General features: G+C 42.9%; 1 protein-coding gene across 1 annotated transcript; it reads left to right on the top strand.

The window, feature by feature from the left end:
* The first annotated feature begins 932 nt into the window (after positions 1 to 932).
* Positions 933 to 6,968, top strand: LOC123182147 (protein S-acyltransferase 8). Its single transcript, XM_044594620.1, has 5 exons — positions 933 to 1,244; positions 1,540 to 1,725; positions 1,822 to 2,115; positions 3,070 to 3,303; positions 6,093 to 6,968. Exons 1-5 carry the CDS (start codon positions 1,191 to 1,193, stop codon positions 6,618 to 6,620), a joined length of 1,296 nt encoding a protein of 431 aa, XP_044450555.1. The 5' UTR covers positions 933 to 1,190; the 3' UTR covers positions 6,621 to 6,968.
* The last annotated feature ends 9,190 nt before the right edge of the window (positions 6,969 to 16,158 follow it).

Here is a 16,158-nt window from a genome sequence, read left to right as displayed (position 1 = left end):
ATACTATGTCGACAGTAGCAAAAGAAGAAAATTAATTAACCCATGAGAATGCCCTAGAGAAACCGCTTACCCCTCATTTCTAGAAGTCTTGTATATATGGCCCCCTCATGCAACAAAACATGCATTGTAAACAATTACATTGTGTTGGAAAGTACTCCCTCCGTCTCAAAATAAGTGTCTCAAACTTAGTACAACTTTGTACTAACTTTGTACTCCCTCTGTTCACTTTTATAAGGCTTTGTAGACGTTTCAGACATTGTGCAAAACAGCTCAATTTCGCTTGTCTGAAACGACTTATAAAAGTGAACGGAGGGAGTACTAGAGTTGTGACACTTATTTTGGGACGGAAGGAGTGATAAATTATGCGAGGCACAATATGGTATATACATGCATGATTTTTTGGGTAAGAATTAGTGTCGCATTAAGAGAAAAGGATCCCTCAAAATATACTCAAAGCTTTTTACTGATGGAAAGTAAAAGTCTTTGATTTGCACGATTAGAAAAGGAAAGTATCTTAAAATAGTACGATTGCAATGACATAGTGCTTTATAAAGCTATAAAATAAATAACTACTGTACATGTTTGATTGCACAGCAGGAAAACTACAAGAATTTGTGAAAAGATGCAAGTCAATCAAATTTTCTAGTGTGAAATGGAACACAAAGGCGTCATATGGGTGACAATCAATCTTAAAAACCAATTAAACAACATATGAGATGCACACAGTAAATCCAATCATATTATTTTTCTTGTAAAATTTCCAAGAAATTCTCAAGTTTTTCTTGTAGTTGTCCCATACACTCATGAGTTTCGTTCCGGTGAAGCCCGGGGGGCCATCTGCAAAAGGAGCGCCCTCCCCTCCCTCGTCTTCAGTTCCGTTCCGTCTGCCAGCTCGCGTCGCCCAATTTTCTACTCTGCTCCCCCAAATTCTAATCTAAGAAAGGAAAAAGGCGGCCGTTTTACACCTCACCAGCCGCCCCCACGCACAAAGGCGACGCAAGCAAGCAGCTTTCCTCGCCTCATCTCCCTCCCTCTCCCTCCCAGTTCCTCGCTCGCGCACCAACTCTTTCAAAATCCCCCACTTTCTCGCGTGCCTGCGTCGATTCCGTCCGTCGTGCTCGCCGCCGGTTCGGGGCGCGCCTGGATGAGGCGGCCCCGCTGACCGGAGCCGAATCCGCCGCGCGCCGCCCATGGCGCAGCCGCAGCCGCAGCAGCGGGTCTACCAAGCTTGGAAAGGGAATAATGTAAAGATCCTCCGCGTCTCCCTCGCCCTGGCCTCTGCTTCCAGCCCGTGAACTGGGAATCTTGGTTCAAGAATTTGTGTTGTTTCTGCCCGGTTCTTTCCTGGGGAATTCCACTTCTCGCTCTTTATTTCGGCAGTTTTATTTAGCGCCTGTATGTGTTTTATTATTGTCCCTGACACTCCCTGGCGGCGTGAACAGTAGAGTGCTTAGTGTGATTTGATTCGTCGCCGTGTGCTGAAGATGTGAAATTTTCTTGCAATGCGCGGGCGTGACATGGTTGGTTGGCTGTCTGCAGAGGTTCTTCCTCGGAGGGAGACTGATATTCGGACCCGATGCCAAGTCCCTGCTCGTCTCGGTTGCGCTCATCGTGGTGCCGGTTCTCGTCTTCTGCGCCTTCATCGCGCCGCACCTCCTCCACCGATTCTCCGGCTACAACGCAGGATACGCGATTCCTGCGGTGGCAGTGGGGTTCATGATCTATGTGAGTTCATTGTGGCCATTCCTGCAGGCAGTAATCAGTTAACCAGTGAGCATTTGGGGCACTCATCTTGTTGGTTTTTTGTTTTGTACACTGTAGGTGCTTCTGTTGCTGCTGACCACCTCAGCTCAGGATCCTGGTATCGTGCCTCGTGCATCGCATCCACCGGAGGAAGATTTTGCGTATGGCAATCCGTTAGCCGGGGAAACACCCGGCAGGCTGCAGTTTCCCCGTATAAAGGAAGTGATGGTTAATGGGATGCTTGTGAAAATAAAGTATTGCGACACCTGCATGATTTACCGGCCTCCGCGGTGTTCGCACTGTTCGATATGCAACAATTGTGTGGAGCGATTCGATCATCATTGCCCCTGGGTTGGACAATGCATTGGTCAGGTACACCATTTTCTGCACACTGAACTCCTTACTTAAAGAAACTCAAAAAGATCTTGAACCATTTACTTCCAGATGGATATGCCTTGAGCCAGAGGGAGGGAGAAATAATTTTATATGGACTTAATCAGATAGGGTACTGGGATTGGGCTATCGACAAGCTCATTTGATATTGTGAACATAACATGACATGATTCACATGATTCTTGGTGTCTACTAGTTACTCTAGAGCACTATCTTCTCGTTAACGAGGCAAAGATGTATTGTTCTCCTCTGCTGAAGTGTGTGCTTCCTTAGAAATGTTGTGCCTTATCAGTTGTGCGGAATTGCTTTGCTAATGTGATTTTGCTTGACTTGCCTTGGTATCCTTTCTTACATGTTCTTAATTAATTAAGCATGAAACCATTCTTCATCACAGTAATTGATACCACTTGAGGGACAAGTTTCTGTTTGAACTTTTATAGGGCACAATGTAAACCCATCATCTATACTTCAGTTCGTTGGCCTGATTAGTTTCATATTTGTGGGATGACAATTTTTCCATAAGAGAGAAGCAAATGTACTAGGCTACAAACTACAATTTGTTTTAGGATATTCTCTAGTTTTCCTTTAAAAAGGTTACAAACTACAATAGAAAGCAGCTAAGAATCAGCTAGCCTGTAAGTAGCTCAAGCAAATGAAAAAATCACAAAAATAGTACAATAACGGAGGATTATACTGATGATAGCGTCCTCTATCTTCCACTCTCCACACTATATTTTAGAAGCCACATATTTGGGTGTTGTATAGGTCATGCACATGCAAGAAACCATTGATTTGCTAGGTGAAAAATGCATATGAAACTAAGAGATACTCAGAACCTTGTTTTTGTTGTAAATGTTAGGAAATTTTGATGCAGTTTGTATATTACCACCTTTGTCTCCTGATATTTTATTCTTTCACTTTTACATTGTGCAGCGCAATTACCGATACTTTTTCCTATTTGTTTCGTCCTCGACTCTTCTTTGCATTTATGTCTTTGCCATGTCGGCACTACACATCAAGTTTCTCATGGAAGGAGACTATCCTACAGTATGGAAGGCTTTCAAACATTCTCCAGCTTGCTTGGTGCTTATGATATATTGTTTCATTGCTCTCTGGTTTGTTGGCGGGCTCACTGGATTTCATTCATATCTCATTAGCACTAACCAGGTTAGTTTGCTGACACGAAATTACTCTTTTGTTAGTAGTTTGTTTTCAACCATAATTGCAAGATTTTGTTTCTTGTTTACTACTCCTTATTTTTTTTTTCATTTATATATGTGTTTCAAGCATGAGTACCACTGAATCTGTTATATATTAAAAACACATGACAGTCTAGCCAGAAAAAAGATAGATAGGCTGGAAAATCTCACAAAAAAGTAAATCATCTACTCCCTCCGTTCCTAAATAGTTGTCTTTCTAGAGGTTTCAAATGGTGACTACATACGGAGCAAAATGAGTGAATCTATACTCTAAAATATGTCTATATACATCCGTATGTGGTGACCATTTGAAATCTCTAGAAAGACAAATATTTAGGAACGGAGGGAGTAGCAGTTAATTTAGTGGATCTTCTTTATATAACCATTAGATATTTGTAACTGCACCTAAATCCAATGACTGGGGGCCCCATATTATGACAGATGTACCAACTCAAACACAACATGTTTTGATATATTACAAAACCTTCATATTTTGTCTCTTCCATCTTTATCTCTCCAGTCATCCTATACGCATGCATGCACATATCATAATCTGTTTTCTTTAATCTTGGCAAAATTAATTCCTTCCCCTTTAGCTGTCCCCATGCATATGCACCTATACATGACCGGACACGTTTTTAATAGTCACAACAATCACATGTTTTTTATTGCTTCCGTGCGTTATTTGGGTACAGGACTCAAACACGGCCTCACCAGTTCCTACCTAACTATGACTACTACAGCAAAGTGAATGTGAACATCCAGGAAATAAAGGAACAAGCCTGATTCTTGTGCGCCTTGACTAATCCAACCAACTTGTACACCATATATCTGTACGTAGAACTTCTAAGAAATCCATATGCCTCATTCACGTATGTATGCTGAAACCTTTATTCTGTGTGGAGTATGAAGTATAAGAAGAGATCATGGCCAAAGTCCAAATACATGCATAGGATCTGCATATGTTGTAGCCTGTGTAAGTGCAGTTGCAGCCACCGTTGATATGGCGCCTAAATCTACCTGCCACAGTTGAATTTCTCCTCCATTGTGATTTTGCTATGATGACAATCATGCATGCCACTAATTATGTGAATTCTAACTCTCAGCCCATTTCAGTATGGCAATTGTAAATATAAAGTTCGTTAGCAAGAGGAAAAATGAAATTAAGTTGGTTGGTCTAGAAACTTGATGCATCATTACGATTCTCATCATATTATTGCAGTCAAATAAACTCTTATAAACACGCAATGTACATCAAATCGAGCAAGTGAAACGGGAAGAAAAGAAGTGTGCTCCACGTTTAATTTGACCTAGGATGAATTTTAAAGTTTGGTTGGCACAAGCGGCGTAGGAAAAGATTTGCTTGCGTAGGCGGAAACGTGAAACGGAGAGCATTCGAGGGAAGTGTCTGTGTCAGCAAAGAGAATAAGGGAATTTTCTATTTGTAGCGCTTAATATGAGGTGAGAAAATTGCACGCCAAGCAGTTCTATAACAGCATAAACAATTACAGATCACACATAGAGGACGCAATTTAATTGAACGAGCAAATAAGAAAGAAAGAAAAGGTGTTCTCTACAAGCGATGAACTTTAAAGATTGGTTGCCACAGGACAGGAGGCGGTGGAAAGACTGGTCAGCACATGCAAAGACGTTAAATGGTGGAGCATTCTAGGAAAAATGGCCTGTCAGCCAAGAGAAGGGGGGAATATTCCATTTTAAAAATATGTAGCTCTATACTAGTTGAAAGGAATATTACACGCTAAGCACCCAAGTTTCAGAAGGGCCAAGTACAAAATGTACACCGGCAGAGAAAGACAACCCGCAGCATGCACACACTCACAAAACACCTAGGAAAACTAAAACCGCGGGGCAGCCATGGTTTGTGCCATCGGTTTGTCAGCCAAAGATCGATACAACAAAAATCAAAGGGTATGTGACTACCACTAAATGAGAAATATGCTTTTGTCACACAAGTTTGACATCAAGCCTAGGATTTGATTCCCGGTGAGCAGAGGATACAACCACCTCCACTTATCAGCCTAAAGACATTTGGTTGTCTAGTAAATAGCAAATTAGCTATGCATACAGAATAGAAAAGTGTACTATTATACCTTTATTTAGTTGACATTATTGTCGAGTTGAAACAACACACTTGTACATGGCTACATAAAACAATATGGATAGCTCGACTCGATTAGAAACCTAACACGGATTGTATATTTAGATCTCAGTCGGTAGTACGGAAAATTCTGAAATTTAACTATGTTAGCTGTTAGATAGAGCAAATTTGATACATAGTGCTTAAGAGAAAGCATGTGCTTGGGCCACCATGCTAGTTTTAGCTAAAAGCGTCTTTGCATGCTAATATCCAACATAACTAACAGGCTTGTGATGTCTTATGCAACCTCCAGAGTAAAAGTGAGATGCTTAATGTTCTACACTGAGCAAGTTTGAGGGCTGCCACTGTTTTTTTCTCGAAAAGGAGGATAAACCCCCTGCTTCTGCATCAAGGGCTGCCACTGTTGCCGGTTGCAAAATCATTATTGCCTTATGAATTTATCTACAAGTCCTATGTATTATTGTGTTTGACTGTTTAGCAACTTATTCAGAATTATACGAAATAGCTACCAGTTCATCTGCATGTCTGTTTGTGTACAGTTAATCGGGAACTGATTAAGTCAAAACTCACAATCTTTTGCACACAGAACTTGTTGAAGTTACAGTGCACAACTCTGATACGATGCTTTGCTTTTGCAGACGACATACGAGAATTTTCGGTACAGAGCAGACAGCAGGCCCAACGTCTATGACCGAGGATGTCTGAATAACTTCCTAGAAGTCCTGTGCAGCAAGGGGAAACCTTCTAAGCACAGGTTCCGATCCTATGTTCAAGAGGAGGTACGCGCTCCAGTAGTTAACTTTGGTAGGCAGATGGAGGAGGAACCAGCTGGTGGCCCTCGCGCAAAGGTGGAAGATGATCTTGAGATTGGCAGCGATCTCCTGAAGATCTCTCGGCGGCGCAACTACGAGGACGTTGACGTCGAAATGGGGAACCAGGACGATGGTGAGACGGAAGGCACGGGCGGCGCCAAACTGGCGGCGGGTTCGGGGTCGCAGATTCCTGCGGTCGGGAGCGAGGTGCGGGTGCGGCACTCGAGCTGGGACCGGAGGAGTGGGAACTGGGACATGTCGTCGGACGTGATCGGAAGGAGCGCATCGGATGTGCTTGGAAGAAGTGCTTCCCTCACCGAGGCTGCGCCGCGGTCTCAAAGAGAAACTCACTAGTAGCCAATGATGTGTGGATTCTTCTGAGCTTTGTGTTGGCGGGCTGGGTTCTGTGATTGTTTTTACTGATGGTGACACACCCGGAGAAGAGGGAAGAACGATGACCGTGACCCATTTTGACTTTTGACTGTCATGTTTTGGTATCTTGGATCGTGTTTTATGTATGGACAGTTGTTGTGGTCAAAGGGTTTAGTGGTAATGGGGGTCACATATCGGTCTTTTCTGCGCCGGTGTTGTCATCTGACAGTGTTCGGTGCCATTCTTTGTGTAAATTACTGATGCGGGATACTCATCCACCTGTAATTCCTCAGCAGCTCTTCCTTGGAAATGTCTCTAGTTTAGTTTGCATCTCAACTTGATAAGCTTTCGTCGCGCCTTTCCCGTTCCATTCTTCTGATGAACAAGGAGATATACATAGTTTACTGACGGTTTGCATGCTGGCGTCATCTATTTGTTTGCAAGCGAAGTAAACTATTTGTGTTCTTATGGAATTGACCGTTCGAACTTCAAAGGTTGACAGTTGCTTTGTTTCGAGTGGAACTGCATCGAGCATCTTTTTGTTGGTTTCTTCTGGGGTTCTCTGACTGCTGCAAAGGAAGGACTTGAACTGGAGGACCGGAGCACGGTGAAGCCTGCCTGATAGTGACAAACCAGAAGACATCAGGATCCCAGGTCCATTCTTCGGACCAGAGACCGGGAAGAGGAAGAGGAAGATGCCTTTGGCTTTTGCAGCTTCAAACCTGAAAGAGTTTTGCGTGCAACTCATATGACATGGGAAAGTCAGTCCTACTAATCATTTGTACTGCATACACATCGAAAATGACTGCCACGATCCCGGATCTTTTTTTATCCAAGTCTACTCGAGGGTCGTCGGATGGTAAAAAGTCTACTGCTTTGATCGTGGACTAGAACTGGCGATCCGTTTGCGGCAGTTCTGACTGAAGCTGGCCGGTGTCTGCGCTGGTACGCTCCAAGTGCCTACTGAAATTGAATGGCTGCGCGACCACCTTATACTGTTTGGTCAATGAAAATGAAATGGTTGCACCTATCCGTATGTGTTTGTTCTTTTGCATGGCTTCCCTTCAATTCCTTTTTCTTTGCCTTGCCGTGTTAGTTCAACGATGAAGTAGTCCATATGCTGATTCAGCAAGCCAAGCATTGGAGTTGGCATTCAAAGTTTCTTGAATAACCTAGCTGTCTGAAACTCTCCAATCTCCGGCCTACATAGTGTAGGTAAATAACAAAAAAAAAAAATCGCTAATTAGTGGCACTGAATTTCTCGTGTATTAGACATTCCAACGTCCATAATTAGACGCTAAAATGAACATATGGGTTTTCTCTCTTAGCTTTTTTTATCCGCATCTTAACATCACCATAGAAGCTAAGGTGTTTTTTTTAAACAAGATCCAAAACTATTATAAAATTCACGTACACCCCAAACATAATCAAAATCATTGAGATCCTTGAACCACCGAACAACCATTACCATCGTCAGAACGAGCCGTCGACGCACCGCTTCCCTACGGAAATCGGCTTGACCTTATTGATGATAACCGGAAAGTCTTCGTGCATGTGCCCCTAAGGACCATCGCCTTGGAGCCGTAGTCATTGCCGATGTACTCTTTATTCGATCTGAAGCGCCCGATGACATGTCGTTGTCACGGACACATGATGAGAACTATGCCATCCCAAGGATCGAAACTTGAAAGACCAGCTCGAAGATGAGATGCCGCCATCCGCCTAAATGCCGTCCTACGAGAGAAAAAAACCCTAGCCTAGACTACTAGCAGGAGGCAACGCACTGAGATTCCCTTCCTTGCCATCACCCAGTGAAGCAATAGTTAGAGGCAGAGAATCCACAGTCTTGACAGTGAGCAGAGATGCTAATTTTTTTATCCCTTTGAGCATCTGAATCCCTATGCGTTAAGGCCTTGTACAATGCTAGGTGCTTAGGGATGTGCTTAGAGCAACTCTAGCAGACCCCGCATCCTCCCGACCCGCAAAACATCTTTGCGGGTCGCGGAAAAACGTCTTTGCGGGTCGGCGCGGACGACCGCACTTGCAGACCCCGCATAATGGACCCGTAAAAAAAGATATTCCCAAAATATGCTTTTTTACGGGTTGGGGTTGCGGCCTCTGATCTGGCGCATCTCCTCCCGGCGCGCAAAACTTAAATTTGCAACTTAATTTGATCTAGCATATTGCATTGCTTTGTTTTATAAATAACAACATTGGATACAAAAAGCATCACCAAATCTTTGCTAGAATAGCAAGACCAAAGAAAACAAGAACTACAAGTATGCATTTTAGAAGATTTCCAATTTCCATAACTGCTCCCACTAGTTGGACTAATATCTTCTCCATGCATTCGTTGTTGATCTGTGGATTCTTGATTTTGTATTCTTCTTTCTTCATCTTTCGTTCGAAAGAAGTAGATGTTGCTTCCCCTCTAGTTCCACATGCAGCCGCATCATTGCCTTCGATTGTGCTAAGGAGTGCACTAACATCTATTAAATTTCTTTCTATCAACAAATCAATGTATTGCCCTTCCCAAAACCAAAATGAGCATCCTTCGTCCTACACAAAAGAATGAGCAAGCCGGAAGTGAGCCACCGCAATTTAGCTAAAGAATGAACTGTGAAACGAGCTACCGCAAGTGCACGTACCCCGTCGTTTTTGCATTTGAAGAACACCCATCCGGGGTGCTTCGGAGTGCTCGAAGTGAGCCGCAGCACTTTCCGCGTGCAGTTGTCGCACTCTATTGAAGGAAATATGCCCTAGAGGCAATAATAAAGTTATTATTTATTTCCTTATATCATGATAAATGTTTATTATTCATGCTAGAATTGTATTAACCGGAAACATGATACATGTGTGAATACATAGACAAACAGAGGGTCACTAGTATGCCTCTACTTGACTAGCTCGTGGATCAAAGATGGTTATGTTTCCTAGCCATAGACAAAGAGTTGTCATTTGATTAACGGGATCACATCATTAGGAGAATAATGTGATTGACTTGACCCATTCCGTTAGCTTAGCACTTGATCGTTTAGTATGTTGCTATTGCTTTCTTCATGACTTATGCATGTTCCTATGACTATGAGATTATGCAACTCCCGTTTACCGGAGGAACATTTTGTGTGCTACCAAACGTCACAACGTAACTGGGTGATTATAAAGGTGCTCTACAGGTGTCTCCAAAGGTACTTGTTGGGTTGGCGTATTTCGAGATTAGGATTTGTCACTCCGATTGTCGGAGAGGTATCTCTGGGCCCACTCGGTAATACACGTCACTTAAAGCCTTGCAAGCATTGCAACTAATGAGTTAGTTGCGGGATGATGTATTACGGAACGAGTAAAGAGACTTGCCGGTAACGAGATTGAACTAGGTATTAAGATACTGACGATCGAATCTCGGGCAAGTAACATACCGATGACAAAGGGAACAACGTATGTTTTTATGCGGTTTGACCGATAAAGATCTTCGTAGAATATGTAGGAGCCAATATGAGCATCCAGGTTCCGCTATTGGTTATTGACCGGAGACGTGTCTCGGTCATGTCTACATAGTTCTCGAACCCGTAGGGTCCGCACGCTTAAAGTTCGATGACGGTTATATTATGAGTTTATGTGTTTTGATGTACGGAAGGTAGTTCGGAGTCCCGGATGTGATCACGGACATGACGAGGAGTCTCGAAATGGTTGAGACATAAAGATTGATATATTGGAATGTTATATTCGGACACCGGATGAGTTTCGGGGGTTATCGGATATATATCGGAGAAACCGGGGGGTTACCGGAACCCCCCGGGGGTTATTGGGCCTCATGGGCCCAAGTGGTGGAAGAGGAGAGGTGGCAGGAGGTGGCGCGCGGCCCGCCTTGCCCCAATCCGAATTGGGAAAGGGAAGGGGGCGGCGGCCCCCCTTCTCCTTCCTTCTCTCCACCTCCTCCTTCCCCCTTCTCCTAGTTGGAATAGGAAAGGGGGGCAAAACCTACTTGGAGTAGGATTCCCCCCCTTGGGCGCGCCTCCTCCCCTTGGCTGGCCCCCTCCTCCTCCCCCCTTTATATACGGAGGAGGGGGGCACCCATAGACACAACAATTGATCTCTTGGATCTCTTAGCCGTGTGCGGTGCCCCCCTCCACCATAATCCACCTCGATAATATCGTAGCGGTGCTTAGGCGAAGCCCTGCATCGGTAGAACATCATCATCGTCGCCACGCCATCGTGCTGAAGGAACTCTCCCTCAAAGCTCAGCTGGATCGGAGTTCGAGGGACGTCATCGAGTTGAACGTGTGCTGAACTCAGAGGTGCCGTGCATTCGGTACTTGATCGGTCGGATCGTGAAGACGTACGACTACATCAACCGTGTTGTGCTAACGCTTCCGCTTTCGGTCTACGAGGGTACATGGACACACTCTCCCCTCTCGTTGCCATGCATCACCATGATCTTGCGTGTGCGTAGGAATTTTTTTGAAATTACTACGTTCCCCAACAGTGGCATCCGAGCCAGGTTTTATGCGTTGATGTTATATGCACGAGTAGAACACAAGTGAATTGTGGGCGATACAAATCATACTGCTTACCAGCATGTCACACTTTGGTTCGGCAGTAATGTTGGATGAAGCGGCCCGGACCGACATTACGCGTACGCTTACGCGAGACTGGTTTTACCGCCGTGCTTTGCACACAGGTGACTAGCGGGTGTCAGTTTCTCCAACTTTAGTTGAACCGAGTGTGGCTACGCCCGGTCCTTGAGAAGGTTAAAACAACACTAACTTGACGAACTATCGTTGTGGTTTTTGATGCGTAGGTAAGAACGGTTCTTGCTCAGCCCGTAGCAGCCACGTAAAACTTGCAACAACAAAGTAGAGGACGTCTAACTTGTTTTTGCAGGGAATGTTGTGATGTGATATGGTCAAGGCATGATGCTATATTTTATTGTATGAGATGATCATGTTTTGTAACCGAGTTATCGGCAACTGGCAGGAGCCATATGGTTGTCGCTTTATTGTATGCAATGCAATCGCCCTGTAATTGCTTTACTTTATCACTAAGCGGTAGCGATAGTCGTAGAAGCAATAGTTGGCGAGACAACAACGATGCTACGATGGAGATCAAGGTGTCGCGCCGGTGACGATGGTGATCATGACGGTGCTTCGGAGATGGAGATCACAAGCACAAGATGATGATGGCCATATCATATCACTTATATTGATTGCATGTGATGTTTATCTTTTATGCATCTTATTTTGCTTTGATTGACGGTAGCATTATAAGATGTTCTCTCACTAAATTTCAAGATAAAAGTGTTCTCCCTGAGTATGCACCGTTGCCAAAGTTCGTCGTGTCCAGACACCATGTGATGATCGGGTGTGATAAGCTCTACGTCCATCTACAACGGGTGCAAGCCAGTTTTGCACACACAGAATACTCAGGTTAAACTTGACGAGCCTATCATATGCAGATATGGCCTCGGAACACTGAGACCGAAAGGTCGAGCGTGAATCATATAGTAGATATGATCAACATAGTGATGTTCACCATTGAAACTACTCCATCTCACGTGATGATCGGACATGGTTTAGTTGATTTGGATCGCGTGATCATTTAGATGACTCGAGGGATGTCTATCTAAGTGGGAGTTCTTAAGTAATATGATTAATTGAACTTTAATTTATCATGAACTTAGTCCTGGTAGTATTAGCATACCTATGTTGTAGATCAATAGCTCGCGATGTTGCTCCCCGTTTAATTTTTATATGTTCCTAGAGAAAACTAAGTTGAAAGATGTTAGTAGCAATGATGCGGATTGGATCCGTGATCTGAGGTTTATCCTCATTACTGCACAGAAGAATTATGTCCATGATGCACCGCTAGGTGACAGACCTATTGCAGGAGCAGATGCAGACATTATGAATGTTTTGACAAAAGCTCGGTATGATGACTAATTGATAGTTAAGTGCACCATGCTTCACGGCTTAGAACCGGGACTTCAAAAATGTTTTGAACGCCACGGAGCATATAAGATGTTCCAAGATTTGAAATTGGTATTTCATACTCATGCCCGTGTCGAGAGGTATGAGACCTCTGACAGTACTTTGCCTACAAGATGGAGGAGAATAGCTCAACCAGTGAGCATGTGCTCAGATTATTTGGGTACTACAATTTCTTGAATCAAGTGGGAGTTAATCTTCCAGATAAGATAGTAATTGACAGATTTCTCTAGTCACTATCACTAAGTTATTAGAACTTCGTGATGAACTATAATATGCAAGGGATGACGAAAGTAATTCCCGAGCTCTTCGTGATGCTGAAATCGACGAAGGTAGAAATCAAGAAAGAGCATCAAGTGTTGATGGTTAACAAGACCACTAGTTTCAAGTAAAGGGACAAAGGGAAGAAAAGGGAACTTCAAGAAGAACGGCAAGCAAGTTGCTTCTCAAGTGAAAAAGCCCAAGTCTGGACCTAAGCCTGAAACTGAGTGCTTCTACTGCAAAGGGACTGGTCACTGGAAGCGGAACTGCCCCAAGTATTTGGTGGATAAGAAGGATGGCAAAGTGAACAAAGCTATATTTGATATACATGTTATTCATGTGTACTTTACTAGTGTTTATATCAACCCCTCGGTATTTGATACTGGTTCAGTTGCTAAGAGTAGTAACTCGAAACGGGAGTTGCAGAATCAACAGAGACTAGTTAAGGGTGAAGTGACGATGTGTATTGGAAGTGGTTCCAAGATTGATATGATCATCATCGCACACTACCTATACTTTCGGGATTAGTGTTGAACCTAAAATAAATGTTATTTAGTGTTTGCGTTGAGCATGAATATGATTGGATCATGTTTATTGCAATACGGTTATTCATGTAAGCTAGAGAATAATTGTTGTTCTGTTTGCATGAATAAAACCTTCTATGGTCATACACCCAATGAAAATGGTTTGTTGGATCTCGATCGTGGTGATACACATTTTCATAATATTGAAGCCAAAAGATGCAAAGTTAATAATGATAGTGCAACTTATTTGTGACACTGCTGTTTAGGTCATATTGGTGTAAAGCGCATGAAGAAACTCCATGCTAATGGACTTTTGGAATCACTTGATTATGAATCAAGTGATGCTTGCGAACCATGCCTCATGGGCAAGATGACTAAGACTCCGTTCTCCGGAACAATGGAGCGAGCAACAGATTTGTTTGGAAATCATACATACTGATGTGGTCCGATGAATATTGAGGCTCGCGGCGGGTATCATTATTTTCTGACCTTCACAGATGATTTGAGCAGATATGGGTATATCTACTTGATGAAACACACGTCTGAAACATTTGAAAAGTTCAAAGAATTTCAGAGTGAAGTGGAGAATCATCGTAACAAAAATAAAAGTTTCTACGATATGATCGCAGAGGTAAAATATTTGAGTTACGAGTTTGGCCTTCAGTTAAAACAATGTGAAATAGTTTCACTACTCACGCCGCCTGGAACACCACAGTGTAATGGTGTGTCCGAACATCGTAACCGTACTTTATTAGATATGATGCGATCTATGATGTCTCTTACCGATCTACCACTATCGTTTTGGGGTTATGCATTAGAGACAGCTACATTCACGTTAAATAGGGAACCATCTAAATCCGTTGAGACGACACCGTATGAACTATGGTTTGGTAAGAAACCTAAGCTGTCATTTCTTAAAGTTTGAGGTTGCAATGCTTATGCGAAAAAGTTTCAACCTGATAAGCTCAAACCCAAATCGGAGAAGTGCGCCTTCATAGGATACTCAAAAGAAAATGTTGGGTACACCTTCTATCACAGATACGAAGGCAAGATATTCGTTGCTGAAAATAGATCCTTTCTAGAGAAGGAGTTTCTCTCGAAAGAAGTGAGTGGGAGGAAAGTAGAACTTGATGAGGTAACTGTACCTGCTCCCTTATTGGAAAGTAGTTCATCACAGAAACCGGTTCCTGTGACACCTACACCAATTAGTGAGGAAGTTAATGATGATGATCATGAAACTTCAGATCAAGTTGTTACTGAACCTCGTAGATCAACCAGAGTAAGATCCGCACCAGAGTGGTACGGTAATCCTGTTCTGGAGGTTATGTTACTAGACCATGACGAACCTACGAACTATGAAGAATCGATGGTGAGCCCAGATTCCGCAAAATGGCTTGAGGCCATGAAATCTGAGATGGGATCCATGTATGAGAACAAAGTGTGGACTTTGGTGGACTTGCCCGATGATCGACAAGCCATTGAGAATAAATGGATCTTCAAGAGGAAGACGGACACTGATAGTAGTGTTACTATCTACAAAGCTCGAATTGTCGCAAAAAGTTTTCGACAAGTTCAAGGTGTTGACTACGATAAGATTTTCTCACTCGTAGCGATGCTTAAGTCTGTCCGAATCATGTTAGCAATTGCCGCATTTTATGAAATCTGGCAAATGGATAACAAAACTGCATTCCTTAATGGATTTATTAAAGAAGAGTTGTATATGATACAACCAGAAAGTTTTTGTCAATCCTAAAGGTGCTAACAAAATATGCAAGCTCCAGCGATCCATCTATGGACTGGTGCAAGCATCTCGGAGTTGGAATATACGCTTTCATAAGTTGATCAAAGCATATAGTTTTATACAGACTTGCGGTGAAGCATGTATTTACAAGAAAGTGAGTAGGAGCACTACAACATTTCTGATAAGTATATGTGAATGACATATTGTTGATCGAAAATAATGTAGAATTATTCTGCAAAGCATAAAGGAGTGTTTGAAAGGAGTTTTTCAAAGAAAGACCTCGGTGAAGCTGCTTACATATTGAGCATCAAGATCTATAGAGATAGATCAAGACGCTTGATAAGTTTTTCCAATGAGTACATACCTTGACAAGATTTTGAAGTAGTTCAAAATGGAATAGTCAAAGAAAGAGTTCTTGCCTGTGTTACATGGTGTGAAATTGAGTAAGACTCAAAGCCCGACCACGACAGAAGATAGAAAGAGAATGAAAGTCATTCCCTATGCCTCAGCCATAGGTTCTATAAAGTATGCCATGCTGCGTACCAGATCTATTGTATACCCTACACTTATTTTGGCAAGGGAGTACAATAGTGATCTAGGAGTAGATCACTGGACATCGGTCAAAATTATCCTTAGTGGAATAAGGATATGTTTCTCGATTATGGAGGTGAAAAAAAGATTCATCGTAAAGGGTTACGTCAATGCAAGTTTTGACACTGATCCAGATGACTCTAAGTCTCAATCTGGATACATATTGAAAGTGGGAGCAATTAGCTAGAGTAGCTCCGTGCAGAGCATTGTTGACATAGAAATTTGCAAAATACATACGGATCTGAATGTGGCAGACCCGTTGACTAAACTTCTCTCACAAGCAAAACATGATCACACCTTAGTACTCTTTGGGTGTTAATCACATAGCGATGTGAACTAGATTATTGACTGTAGTAAATCCTTTGGGTGTTGGTCACATGACGATGTGAACTATGGGTGTTAATCACATGGTGATGTGAACT

The sequence above is a fragment of the Triticum aestivum genome, chromosome 1D, assembly GCF_018294505.1.
Source record: "Triticum aestivum cultivar Chinese Spring chromosome 1D, IWGSC CS RefSeq v2.1, whole genome shotgun sequence".
Taxonomy (NCBI): Eukaryota; Viridiplantae; Streptophyta; class Magnoliopsida; order Poales; family Poaceae; genus Triticum; species Triticum aestivum.
The sequence above is the reverse complement of the archived record's forward strand: the minus strand, read 5'-3'. Positions and strand labels throughout refer to the sequence as shown.